The sequence below is a fragment of the Amyelois transitella genome, chromosome 21 (genome assembly GCF_032362555.1).
Source record: "Amyelois transitella isolate CPQ chromosome 21, ilAmyTran1.1, whole genome shotgun sequence".
Lineage (NCBI taxonomy): Eukaryota > Metazoa > Arthropoda > Insecta > Lepidoptera > Pyralidae > Amyelois > Amyelois transitella.
The window spans coordinates 3,714,781-3,728,906 of record NC_083524.1 but is presented as its reverse complement, the minus strand read 5'-3'; the positions used below and the strand labels follow the sequence as shown (position 1 = coordinate 3,728,906).

General features: G+C 33.0%; 1 protein-coding gene across 1 annotated transcript in view; it reads left to right on the top strand.

Moving 5' to 3' along the window:
- The window catches only part of LOC106140355 (neuropeptides capa receptor-like), a 56,185-nt gene extending 47,419 nt beyond the window's left edge, over nt 1-8,766 (top strand). The window contains exon 7 of the mRNA XM_060950267.1: nt 7,546-8,766. Coding sequence (XP_060806250.1) covers nt 7,546-7,792 — 247 coding nt within the window. The 3' untranslated portion in view covers nt 7,793-8,766. The remainder of the gene's footprint in view (nt 1-7,545) is intronic.
- Nucleotides 8,767-14,126: the final 5,360 nt, after the last annotated feature.

Here is a 14,126-nt window from a genome sequence, read left to right as displayed (position 1 = left end):
ATATTGTGACAAGGTCTTAAGTATATTGTAAGAACGACCCATGTTACCTACTACTTTATATATATATATATATATATATATATATATATATATATATATATATATATATATATATATATATATATATATATAACTTACTACTTTATATATATATATAACTTACTACTTTTTATATATATATATATAAAAAGTAGTATTTTTTTAATATTCATTTCCATTCAATATTCTATTAAGCTAAGTGTACCTATACTTAGGTATATACATAGGTTAGTCAACGTATAAATCACTTTAAGACAAACACCAACTACTTAATTGATAAACAATGAACTGTAAATTAGAACACATAGTTATTTACAAAATTTCCTACAACATTTTATAGAAATAAATAAAATTTGTAATAATTTTTGGTATAGAATAGACTGTTCCTAGGAACGCGATCTTATTTTTTAAAGTATTAATCAAACATTTTCCCCGATTCCCAAGATTTTTTTTATTTTCCCCTCTCTAAGAGGAAACACTGTTGAGCACGTTAAATTTTTTACATGATTTAGTGCAGACCTTGTCAAATTATGAAACTTTTTGTAGCAATTATTTCAAACTCTTGCAGATGTTACTGCATATTTTAGTTAATTCCGTTAATTAGTATTTGTTGAAATTAAAGGGTCTCTCTTTTTAATTTTGGCGTCTTAGTACGTAATTATACTTAAGAAGTGACTCATTTTAATGACGATGAATTAATGAAGCAATTACACATTTTGTTTGAAGTTTCTTACATTACTCGTATCAAAGCGGTGACATTGTTTGTTATAGAATTTCGGTGTCCAAATTTTGTAAAGAGGTTTTGTTTCCGTGGGAATTTCGTCAATCTTTCCTAAGCAAAACTTATCGTCATCGACATTTTACGAAGCTTTTCTGAAACTGACCATGAGGGGGTCTAAAAATCCTTCTCTTTAGGCCTCAAATGGAAAGACCGTTTAATTCACGAATTTGATATCTAGGGTGGCCGAGCTTGCATGAAGAGAGTTATGAATGTGGATGAAGCGAAGGAAGTATGCAGAGATCGTGGCAAGTGGAAAGATGTAGTCTCTGCCTATCCCTCTTGCTTCTACCACGCTTGTGTCTTCCGCGGTCAACCCTAAATTAATTTATACGTATGTAGGTAAAACACCCTGTATAATTGTGTGCCCTGTCTAATATGATATGTATGTATAATACATATCATATTAGACAGGGCACACAATTTCAAAAAATGTAATTCAAATTTTTCACCGTCAATTTACGTTATACAATTTACAAATATAGACCTCTTAAATCAAAATCGTGGACGAATGCACATTGATTACATTAAAAAAATTGATAAATATAATATTAATGATTTATGTTATTCACTATTTCTTGTTATCACAATATAACAAAAGTTCAAAGACGGAGTTATCCGATTTGGGATTTTTTCCAGTCATTTAGGTCTACTTACAGTCAGGCATTATTTCTTTTTGAGTCCCAAAAGGATTGTCTGAAAGGCTTTTATTATTGTATTAGAGCTTACCAGTTAGACCGTTTAAGGCTGTATCGAATTTCAATTTACCAGCAAAAATATGAAGAACATTAGGATCAAAGAAAACGTAATATGTTAGACTATAGAAGTGCTAAATATTTCTTAATGCGTCGTCGTAACTTATGGTAATCACCACCATCAGTCACCATAACGTTCGTATATTGAATCTCTTCAGAGTTTTATTTGACAGCTTCAGAACAACATAAGGCGGCGTCATAATATTCCTACAGTTTCAACTAAAATATGAAAATTCTATTCTTTTTCCTTCTGGCTTTTATCACCTTTTATAACCTCACATCTCTTGAGAAGCTCGTGTTGTGCGTTTTGACATAGATCCTGGAATGGGTATGTCAAGTGTTTACATGAAGCGACTCCCATCTGACCTCCGCAACATTGCAGGGTAACCTAACCCACATCATTAAATCAGATCATGGTAAAATCACGTAAAAAAATTATTTTAGCTGCACTAGAGATTGTTTTTGCGATATACTTGGGATGGTCATCTTCTGATATACAGCAAAATAATATGACATTTCTATTGTCGTATATTATTCTGATTTCTATGATTAGAATACACAAACGTAGACTTTCGTTACCGCTGGATGATTGAAACGCGGCCCTTCGAAAGGACAGCAAAGGGTGTCATGTTATGCATATTGATGTCAACATCTCAAGTTTGATTATCCTTTACGAATCCCTTAAAACACACAGAAACCAGAGACAACGCAAATTTGAATGAAACACATCAATACCGGAAGAAATGTTGATGTGAAGTTTTAATAAAACGTAAAGCGTGAGCTAGATTCAAGATTTGAGTGATATTCAATAATTTTCTTAAAGTAATACCAACAAATATTATTTGATAAATTTAGATCGGTATTTTTCTCACCTTTAGTACCGTATATATACCTGCTGAAGCCACGATAGTCCAAATTTTATTATAATGCTTCATCGTTCTTACCTGTTTTGGGAGTATGCGCTGTCAATGTTAAGGTTTGATAAAAAAAGGCCTGTGGTTCAGGGACTCTTACTCTTTAACAGCAATATATAAAACAAAAAAATTGGCTTCCGATTTTGAAAATTAAAAAAGTATGGATCTAGACGAGTAAAGAGCGTGAGTATATGAGCATTAAGTTATGAGTAAAAGAGATAATAACGTGAGTTATGAATAAGGCACGAGGTTCAGCAAGCCTCTCAGCTTACGTTTCGTTTAATCAAAAAAGTCACGATATATAATGGACCCCATCTTGCTTATCGTCAGTCAGATTTCGGTCAAACGCATTATAATAAACTCAAGTAGCTAATTAAAAACCAGAAACTGATTTTACTCATTTGCTTTGTAAGTTTCTGTCACTCCATCTACAATAATAACTCACTTTATGCCGGACCGATTTAGGGTAGTCTTGTTCTGAATTACAATATTCATATATCTAAACAATAAATAGTTGTGTCGTCGTAGTAGGATAGTAATATAAATATGAAAATAGCATAATGTTTACCTTTGAATTAAGTGTGGCGTGAATACACATATCTCATTGCTATGAATTCTGAAATCTTTCGTCCCATTGATAATAAAGACTCATCATTTTCTTCTTTTGAAGAATATCTGCCATTTATCTGTCTAGCTTATTTTTTTAAGGTAAAATAGAATTCAGAATATACTTTCAACATATGGTATGTTTGTTCTCCTCATGCCTCTTTCCCGGAGGGGTAGGCAGACACTACATCATTCTAGATTTCTACTTTATTTTCTTTGCACATTCAATTAGAACCTCGCATAAAAATTGAATAAAATTCTTCTCTGTGGATGCTGTACAGAAGATGTTATATCTACGAAAAATTGCTACTGCGCACCCCGGAAGTGTCTCATTCTACTGACTGCTTATTTGCCGGGTGCTATATCTTGATGTGTAACCATGATCATATAAGTAGATACTTTTAGACCTATTTGTAATGATCGCTATCCTACTTGTATACCAACAAGCTTATAAAAGAGATTGAAAATGAAATGAAAAATAGTTTATTTTCCACATACACCATTACATGTGATATAATACAATATTGGAGAGTGGACCGGACCTTAACTGGGTTAAACCAGTACATCCAGCCTCCAGGTCACCCGCCCGCGATAAGAGAAACTTATGGATATTTATAATATAAAAGGTTTCAAAATGTTATTTCTGTAATAACTAAAATAAGTTGAATACAGTGGAGTTTAATTGATTTCGAATAAAGTGAAAATATCTCAAATAGTTTCTAAATTTAATATTGTTAGAAATCAATAAATCAATAATCAATAAATCATTTATTTCTCACCACAAAACAAGTGTCTTAATACTAAGGTACAAAGATTGGAGTACTGCTAAACAGCCTGTTTGCAGGAGCTGACGCCTGTACTAGGTTATTACCTGTATTACAAGTCATCAGGCCCCACCTCTTGATTGAGTAATCAAAAACATTGTGAGTACAATACAAAGAAGAAAATGTGCATGTATAAATTAAACAACTTGAGAAAAATAAAATAATAATACTAAGTAAGAATAAGTTATGTATATTGAAGAATTGAGAAATGTTGCCATAGTTGATCGTGATCTGAAAATTACAGTTCAGATTTTACTTAATACTGTGATTCGGTTTCATAGTAATCAAGATTATGTAAGTATTTTATTGGATGTTCGCAAGTGAAAATTTGCAGTCTCTGCCTACCCCTCCGGACACATTGTTATTATAGGTATTATTTCATGGTATTCAATGAAAATAACTATTCAAGCTTATATCAAAATTAACATAATAATGAAGGCTCCTAGATTATACGAGTATTTGTAATATTCTGAATTCTGTGATTATTACATACATTTAAATTAGTTTCAAATTAGTGTATCATCATTGCTTTGCGTGAACTAGATAATAAATGGATTTGTGTGACACAATTGTAATCTATCAAAATACCTAACTGTAATCACTCATTTATGGGTTTTACCAACTTGCACTTTTTTACATTTTGCCCTCTCTTTGTCCTTGCTTTTATGAGTTTTTTTAAAGTAAATTTGTAAGATTTTACTATCAGGATACGACAAAGGCAGAAAACAAAACAAAACCAAGAAATCTAGAATTGTAAAAACGAGAATTCTATTTTTATTATTGTACGCTTAAACATGAATTATGTGTTATTATTACGTCAGTTTACTTGTTAGCACTGAGTGAGATATAAAATGTGGCCCGAGGGTAACTTTCATGCTTCATTTACTCGCTATGTTGCCTCAAATTCGTTTATAATTCATCGCAGAGCAGACGCCGCCATCATTAGTGGAATTTATTATCGCAATTATCCGATTGCGTGAAATTAGAAAATTAATAAAATAAAATAAAGTATATCAACAAGCTGATGCTCATGCTCGCGACTTCGTTCACCGCAAAAGCTCACTGAAAAAGCGGACCCACTGAGAAAAACTGAACCTGAGGGGTGGGGGGTAAATTTTTGCATACCTACCAGTTTTAATGTTGGACCAAGCCTAACACATCAGGTAAACCCGCATTCAAATTGGAGCATAGTTTTCGCGTGATGAGAATACATAGGTATATGAAGATGCAGTTTGTTACCGCTTCTTCTGCACTGACGCCTTGGAAGCGGCAGTAAACTTAGTTTTTAAGTAATTTATTTGACGTCAACTGTTAAACCATACGACAATTATTAAGCGATATAATAGTATCCTATAATAATGAATAAAAAATTTTGAATTTTGAATTTTTTTGACAGATAGAAATTATAATAATCTCATTTTTGGCTTCATGATAAATAAAGAAAATATTTTCATTTTTGTTTCCATGAATGAACAAAAAACTACTCTACCGATTAAGATGAAAATTGGCACAGAAATCGTTTGACATATGATCCGTGGTTCAGACTTTCAGAAAAAGTGCCTGAAAATGCCTATTTTCTGAATATTGATTTTGAACCAATATCCAATAAATAGGATACATTTTCTTACAATGTATTATCTATTACTTTAGGATAGATACATCTTTTTGTTGAGAATACATTTCTAAATTAAAGTAATTCATTAAAGTGTCTGTTATTTCATTTTGATTTTCACTTCTTATGGCTATAAATTAATTTCCAAATGTATTTGTTGTATACGCTCAACATTGTTAACCTTCATTTCAGTATCTAAAGAAATGGACTGTCATATAGGTAGGAAGATACACTTTATTAATATATAATAACCACTCTCAATTTCTTCGTCACAGGACTCATTATTTTTGTTAAAATTAATTAGATTTTCTTAACATTTATCTTGCGATCTCAGCAAGGCTTCCTTCCTTAATGTACGTCATTTGTTATGTAATTAATCTTCAGCCTAAGATAACACTGCTTTTTTGTCAAAGATTTTAATTATTGTTACATGGGCTTTTATACAATTTACTAATATTAATGTATGTCTATAATTGAGGCGATTTTGTTGTCAGCAACATGCAAATCCAACGATTGCATAAAATCATTTTTAAACCCTTGTATACTACAAGGGTTTAAAAATGATTTTATGAGAGTTACAAAAGCACTATTTAAAATGCCTTTTTTGTACTTGGCTCATAACATGAGACAAAAGAATATTCCTACATCATATCTCATTTCACCATAATTAACTTAACCAAAACAATTTAATTTTAAATCCTTCTCGTTCTCATGGATGTCGTAAAAGGCAACTAAGGGATAGGTATTCTTTTTTTAAGTGATGGACTTGCACTTTTTGAATCTCAATTCTATCATTAAGCCAAACAGCTGAACGTGACCTATCAGTCTTCAAGCCTTTTGTCTCTGTCTGCCCCGCAAGGGATATAGACGTAATTGTATGTATTTATGTTTGTATTTTTTTGTGCTTACTGTGTTTTGCATGCCTTCGCATAAGAAATGTCGGAAGATGGACCCCGGGCCCCGAAAACATCTGTGGAGGGTGTAACCGGGAACACGTAGAGATAAGACAGACTGTGTTTTTAAAATACAAAATTCTATATGTAAATGGATATTATATAACATTTATTTATTTGAAAGTCAACCCTAATCAACCGTAGATTATTTCACTCTTATTTATAATCGCCGTAAATGCAGTATTAGATAGAAAACTTGGTTGTTTACGTGGTAACTGTGATCTTAGTGAAATTAAAGCTATTCATCACTTAGACCCCTTACATGTGATGAATGAATTTCATTAACTTAACCTTATATGTCCCTTTTTAACGAGGGTTTCCTCACAAAACATTCGTCGTAGGTGTAACCATTGGAATTTATTATTTGTCGCGACCTTAGACCTCGCGAACACATTAATTTTCTTACAAAATTATGAATATCACAAAAATTACTTAAATGATTTTAACGTTTCCAAAGTTATCGTGTTACAAACACATGTAAGTATGTTACATACATACAAAAACTGTATTTTCGCCCCGAGTTCAAATGAAAGTGTTTTTTATAATAGTAACAAAACCATCAATAGTCAATAAAAGCTGACTACTTTTGTTTTTAAACAATCTCCATGAAATTTTGCATACAAAATTAGAGACTTTCAGTTGCTGTTCGAATGTCGCTTGTGGGTGGACAGGGGATGTGGGCGGAGAAATTTGTACAACTTTTTCAATGAGAGCACCGATTCCAACAAACAGATGTATACAAAATCTATCTGTCTAGTCCGAATGTATTCATAAAACACATGGTGCCGTGTGGTTCCCGGCACCAATACAAAAAAGAATAGGACCACTCCATCTCTTTCCCATAGATGTCGTAAAAGGCGACTAAGGGATAGGCTAACAAAGTTGGGATTCTTTTTTAGGCGATGGGCTAGCAACCTGTCACTAGTTGAATCTCAATTCTATCATTAAGCCGAATAGCTGAACGTGGCCATTCAGTCTTTTCAAGACTGTTGGCTCTGTCTACCCCGCAAGGGATATAGACGTGACCATATGTATGTATGTAAACACATCTTTTTTGTCCCCAGATATCGCGTGGCATTCAAAGAGACACTTCTCTGCCGCCAGCCGCGCCGCGGCTCAAGGAACATAGACCTCACCAGCGTCACCAGCAAGGGTTCCCGCAGAAGAGAGAGGATCTCCTTCATCAGCAAAGTGGATTACGTCAAGGACCCATCACCTTACTGCGTTGATGATGAAGACGCGTTGGAATATTACACAGATGTCAAGAAGGTCTATTTTGGGAATGGTGATGTGGCTAAAAATGAGGCTTAGGCATTTGGTGCCCGAGTTTTGGAGTTGGTTCAATAGAAGCCGCTTTGGTTTGTAATTAAAATGGTTGAATGTTACCATATATGATATGAATGGTCCAGCTATGGGTAATGTTTGGATTTTATATGTACTTATATTTATGCTATAGGTATATTTATCATGTTTAATGATTAAGAAAACAAAATGCTTAGATATATTTATTTTTCAAATTTCTGCTATCATCTCGTACCGCCGTATACGAGTATTCATAACCTAGATAATTGGCGAGCGCAGACCTACCTAAATAAGGCTTAGAAATTTGTGAATAATTATCTCAATAGCGATTGTAATGTAAACTCTACGAGTCTGTATGCTGCGTATTTCTTGTATTTTTGTAAATAAATGTATTAATGAAGATGAAGCGAAGGAAATATGCAGAGATGCGTGGCAAGTGGAAAGAGGTAGTCTCTGCCTACCCCTCCGGAAAAGAGGCGTGATTTTATGTATGTATGTAAATGTATTAGTAATGTGCCGTGTGGATACCGGTACCAATAAAAAAGAATTTGACCACTCCATCTCGTTCCCATGGATGTCGTAAAAGGTGACTATGGGATAAGCTTATAAACTTGGGATTCTTCTTTTAGGCGATGGGCTAGCAACCTGCCACTATTTGAATCTCAATTCTATCATTAAGCTAAACAGCTGAACGTGGCCTATCAGTCTTTTCAAGTCTGTAGACTCTATCTACTCCGCAAGGGATATAGACGTGATTATATGTATGTATGTATTAATAATAGGGATTGTATAGACACTGAATGAAATTGGCGTATCATAAACAAATTATCGATCGACATCGGGAAACGAGATCATTTAGAGGCTAATATCATACAGCGGGAAGACCTATGTTAAGATATACCTAAGGCCTTAGGTATAAGATTTCTCAATTAGGTGTATAATTTAGAAGAGAAATAGATCATCTAATAATAACAATTAAGAGACTTACGAAATGAATGAAATTGATGGTATCAAAACAGTTGATTTAGTGCTAAGGTTTTGAAGTGTAAATAATGAGTAGGTAATAAACTTACAACAGAAGTCTAACGGTAAAAACATTAAAAAGTTACATTATTAATATGGGTCAGCCACTTAATTCATAAAGGTCAAGTATGAGTGCGAAATCTAGTTTTTAGCCACAGAAAGTGTCTAAATTGTCACAACTACTAGGTACAGAAAAAATTAATTAATCCCTTGAGTTCTGGTTTAAAATGTAACTGCTTGTAAATAAATATGAACCTAAATTAAACCGATGAAATTATCAAAGTAAAATAACGAAGTTCTTTTTATTTTATTTTTTCTGTGACGAAATGACTGAAGGACAGTCAATTTTGAGTTTCCTGCTGCATCGTTAGCTTGATTAAAGAGTGCCAATTAGTTACTGCCAATTCTTTTGTGAAGACCTCCATTTTTTTTTATAATGCACTTCTATACTCCGGTTATACATTTGGGTTGAATTCCTAACAAATATGTAAAATTTTTACTTTGATTATTATGTCTGAAAAAAATTATCTTTGGCATTGTGAAATGGTGACCAAAACGTTGACTTTTTTAAAAGTGGTTTCACTAAATGCTTTTTTTAGTTTTATTGTGACAGTAATAAAATGTTATCCCTTGTGTTTCACGGCCACGCTCAGCTGTAATTATGATCCAAATAGTGACAGGTCGCTAGTCCATTTGCTAAAAGAAGAATCCCAAGATTTTTTGCCTATTCCTTAAGGATCTTTTACGACATTCATGGGAAAGACATGGAGTGATCCTATTCTAAAGTGCAGGGAACCAAATATAATTGTGGATTCTGTATGTAAGTTTATCGACGTATAAGTCTGAAAGTATATATTTTTGGGATTCATTATTCACCCACACGTCCCGCATTCCTGACACCCCTGAGTGATGTAACAAATTGACAACACCATTTAGAAAAAGTAATGATACCTACGCAAATCGCTTGCAGTATAACAAGATCAATTTATTACAATTGCAAAGTGTTGTTATTAAAAGTAGAAGACGTTCAACAAAAAATCCATTTGAATGAATTAATGATTTATCATGCAATTAATGAGTCATATTACAGTTGTAAAATTTGTTTGATTACATTTGTTAATTTCCGTGAGGTTACGGCACTTTACAATAGGATCACTCCATATCTTTCCCATGGACGTCGTAAAAGGCGACTAAGGGAATGGTTTATAAACTTGGGATACTTCTTGTAGGCGATGCGGCTAGCAACCTGTCACTATTCGGATTTCAATTCGATCGCAAAGCAAAAGAACTGGCCTTTCAGGCTTTTCAAGACTGTTGGTTTTGTCTACCCTGCAAGGGATATAGACGTGATTATTCGTATAAATAAACGGAGTTACATGTAAAGATTGATGAATGATCAAAACATGTAAACTCTGCCTATCCCTGCGGTGAAGGGGCGTGATGATTTTCGTAAGTATTTATATAATGTAGCAAATAAAACCATATCTATCTGTTATTGAGATTTATGTGACAAATACCACGTTATCATTTATTAAGTGTCTTTTCCAAGAACGTGCCATATTAATTATTACGTTATTATTTATTACTACGTATTAATTACATATTAATTTGTTCGAGATAACTGTATTACTATCCCCGGACCCTAATACGTCAACAAAACATAATTAATCTTACAATAATACAAATATTTATTGTAGTTCTGTCGACTTAAGATATTAAAGACGATGCTAGCATAATTAATTTTTTACATTAATGAAAGTATTCAACAATTTGGATAGCTTTTTATTCCGACATAAAGCTGAATGCTTCTTTATTCATCGATAGCTTTTGCGCGTTAGTTCACTCCTGTGGGAATTCGAGAAAAAATAAAAAACAGAAAGGGATTTTTTGTTTCACGGAAAGTTTCACGGAAAAGTCGTCAAAACCACTGTACCGATCTCAATGAAATTTTGCATACATTTACAACAAAAATTGATTTTTAAAGGTCACGCAGGCAGAGCCGTAGGGTATAGAACTTAAATAAACGGTTTTTCCCAAACTGTTTCCGCCGTAAACAAATTTTCTTCAACAATAAATTTATTAATTAACAAAGTTTGTGACAGCAATCTACAAAAGTAAAGCAAGACCAATTTACACTCGAGTACTGTTTTCCAAATCAATTTAAAACTTTGTAATTTATATGGATTATTGAAATTAAACTTAACAATCTTTATACATTTACAAAATACAGTTTTTTTTTTCATTGTTGCCTTAGTTCCGGTTACATAGTAACATCATCACCTCTCTGGTGAGCGCCCCGGGGTGCTCCATTTGACCACGATCCTGCCCCCGTAGAATGGCGGTATGTCATTTTTATGGCGCGAAAAACTATCGTTGTCCCGTTACACCTCATAATAAAATGCAAAACAGCGATAGTTTTTGACAAGCTTTCGACACGACGTTTTCCATCGCCGCAATAGTATCGCTTAGCTAAGGACCTAAACTATCTAATGTATAGGTAGCATTATGTTATTGGCCGAGGTAATATTTCGTTCGACCACCGATACCTTTGAAAATTACTGATTTGATCTATAATTATAAGTAAGTACAAAAAAAATTATGACTGATTTAAGGAAAAAAAAAAGATTTTTGCAAACACACAACACAAGGAAAGCAGTCACTATTTTTAACAGATAAAACAAACAGTTATGAGATGAAAGAACGTATGTTCGACCGATAAATACGCACAAATGGTGAGGAGAACTAACAAAAATTGTTTTCTTTTATCAAGATAATGCTCTGGATCACAGGTTTGTCGTTGCTTTGTGTAAGGCTGGTTTCAGAGTCACGCGTTCTATCAGCGCCGTTTCATAGTTACGCAGTTCAGAAGCGCCTGTTGGCTAGCGCAGTGCTGCCAAAGTGACGAACGACAGTAAACGAAACGCGATATTCGTTTTAAAAAAATAAAATAAAAAAAAATTCATTTATTTCAGACAACAAAGATCCATAGGTATACAATTATCAATAAAATCAAATAGATAAAATTAAATCAAATCAGTTTTACAGCGCTCCGCCGGCGTGCGTGTGACCGACGCTGGCTAACGACGCGTTTCGCAAGCGTCATTCTAAAACTAGCCTAAAATTGCCAAAGTCCACTTCCTTCGAATATTTAGAACTCCTCTCTCTTAATGTCATGATCGATATTCTTTTTATTTAGGCTATTTTTGTTAATGATATCTATCAAAAATATGGCATGATGAAATACGGCGCTGACTTTCAGTAAAACAGTTTTTTTGTTATAAATTAATTACCTGGGTACTTCTTTCACCTGGGTTCATCGCACGTGCATAATGCTGAGAAGAAAACCTTTTAGTTACACATTGTACATATACCTACACTTATTTTAATTGTATTTTTTCTTTTAGCAGCATCATCAACATACTCACGTATTCTCAATATATATTGAGCGCTCTACCTATCTTATCTAAACTAATAATAACCTGACAAATTTTCCCACAGGATTTGAATCCCCGATAACAATCTCGCCTCTAATGTTTCTACCCATAAATTTTCGGGGAAAACGCAATTGCACGCTAAAAATTCCAACGGCGTTCCTCAGTTTCTGGTTAGTATTCGAAAGTGTCAGATGATCTGAGAGAGCTGAATAGCAAATATTTGGGTAGTATAATAAAGCGCCAGTATTGGTTGACCTAGGAGTATTTCAATCTAGACGATAACAGTGGATCAAGTTTATTTGGTGGTAAAGATCGCTAGATTTTGTAAGGAGCAATGCATTTGAACCTTGTGATGACCTCGTCAAAATTTAATTTAGAATGCGTCTAATAAAATTTTTGATATATGAAGAGAGTACTTTAATATTTAAAAAATTAAATGCGATGCTAAATTTAAGAATCAACTTAGATCGAATGAAAATGTACTATATTTTGTACTATTATTTACTTACGATTTATAACAATTCATAGAAAGAGAAAAATGCGCAATCAATTTATTCTAAGTTTGTATACTATTAGCGAAACAAAAAATAATTGTAAAAAACCTTTGAACCACTATCAAGTAGGTAAGTTCGTTATGTAAGTATGTATATTTAATTAAAAACCTCTTATTTGTTTAATTTTACATTACCTTAACGTCTAAAATTGTAAAATATAAAGTATACTTTGTTAATTATAGAATTACATTTTATTTTAATATTGTTCAGATATATTTTATTTTATTTTAAGATTTTCTGGTCCTTATCAGTAGAGTACAATAAGTTTACATGTTCATTAAATATATTAGGTAATTATGTACTAAGTAAAATTAAACGCAAAAAATAATGGCTCTGAATATGTTTCTGACAGGCCCGCCCTTCAAATATTAGATCCTTATTTTGTCGGATCTTATAAATCTGTGTAAGTAATTTTAGTGTCTAAAATACTGTTCATAAGATTAAAAACATTAAACACTAACTTTTTGTTTTTCAATAATCAAATTTATCCTTTTTTAGAAAAGACTGAAAGGCTGCAATTGAGATTCAAATAGTGACAGGTTGCGAGCCCATCGCCTAAAAGAAGAATCTTTAGTTTCTTAGCTAATCTAGTCGCCACTTACGACATCCATGGGAAAGAGATGGAATTATTAATTTTATATAAGTGCTATTATTATAAGTGCACTCATAAAAAAAACCACGTGTCGTAGCACGCCAAGTGCTACGCCGTAGATGGTCTACGACTTTGCATCGTAGACTTTCGTAGCAATGCAAGCTGGAACATTTACATATATTCTGCTAAAGTTACGTTGAACGAAGATTATCCGTGCGCACTGAACTACGAACTTCATTGTGTACCTACTTGCATTATAGATTGGCATTCAAGTAAAGTTTACAAACTTAAACTTCTAACCAATAGATTTTTCTTTAAAACTATTATCTTACCTATGTATGTATATGTACCGTTGTTTGTAATAAATATTTGAAATAAAATTTAAATGTTTACTTAAATCCTTATTTATAGATAATTTGTTTTTTGTGTATTAACGTTCCACTCCATATCCACATGGATATCGTAAAAGGTGACTATGGGAAAGACTAATTAACTTGGAATTCTTCTCGTAGGTGATGTGTTAGCAGCAACCTCTCGCATATTTGAATCTCAATACAGCTGAACAAGGCCTTTTAAAAATTTGAGTCTGTCTACCCCACAAGGCATATAGATGTAATTATTATTCCTTTTACTGTTATCGTACCACCTATACTTACATATCAATTTTAGTCTAAAGGTTGGCAGATAATGCTATATGGTCATATTATCATACTCGTCGCCAAAATATTAAAGAATTTTTG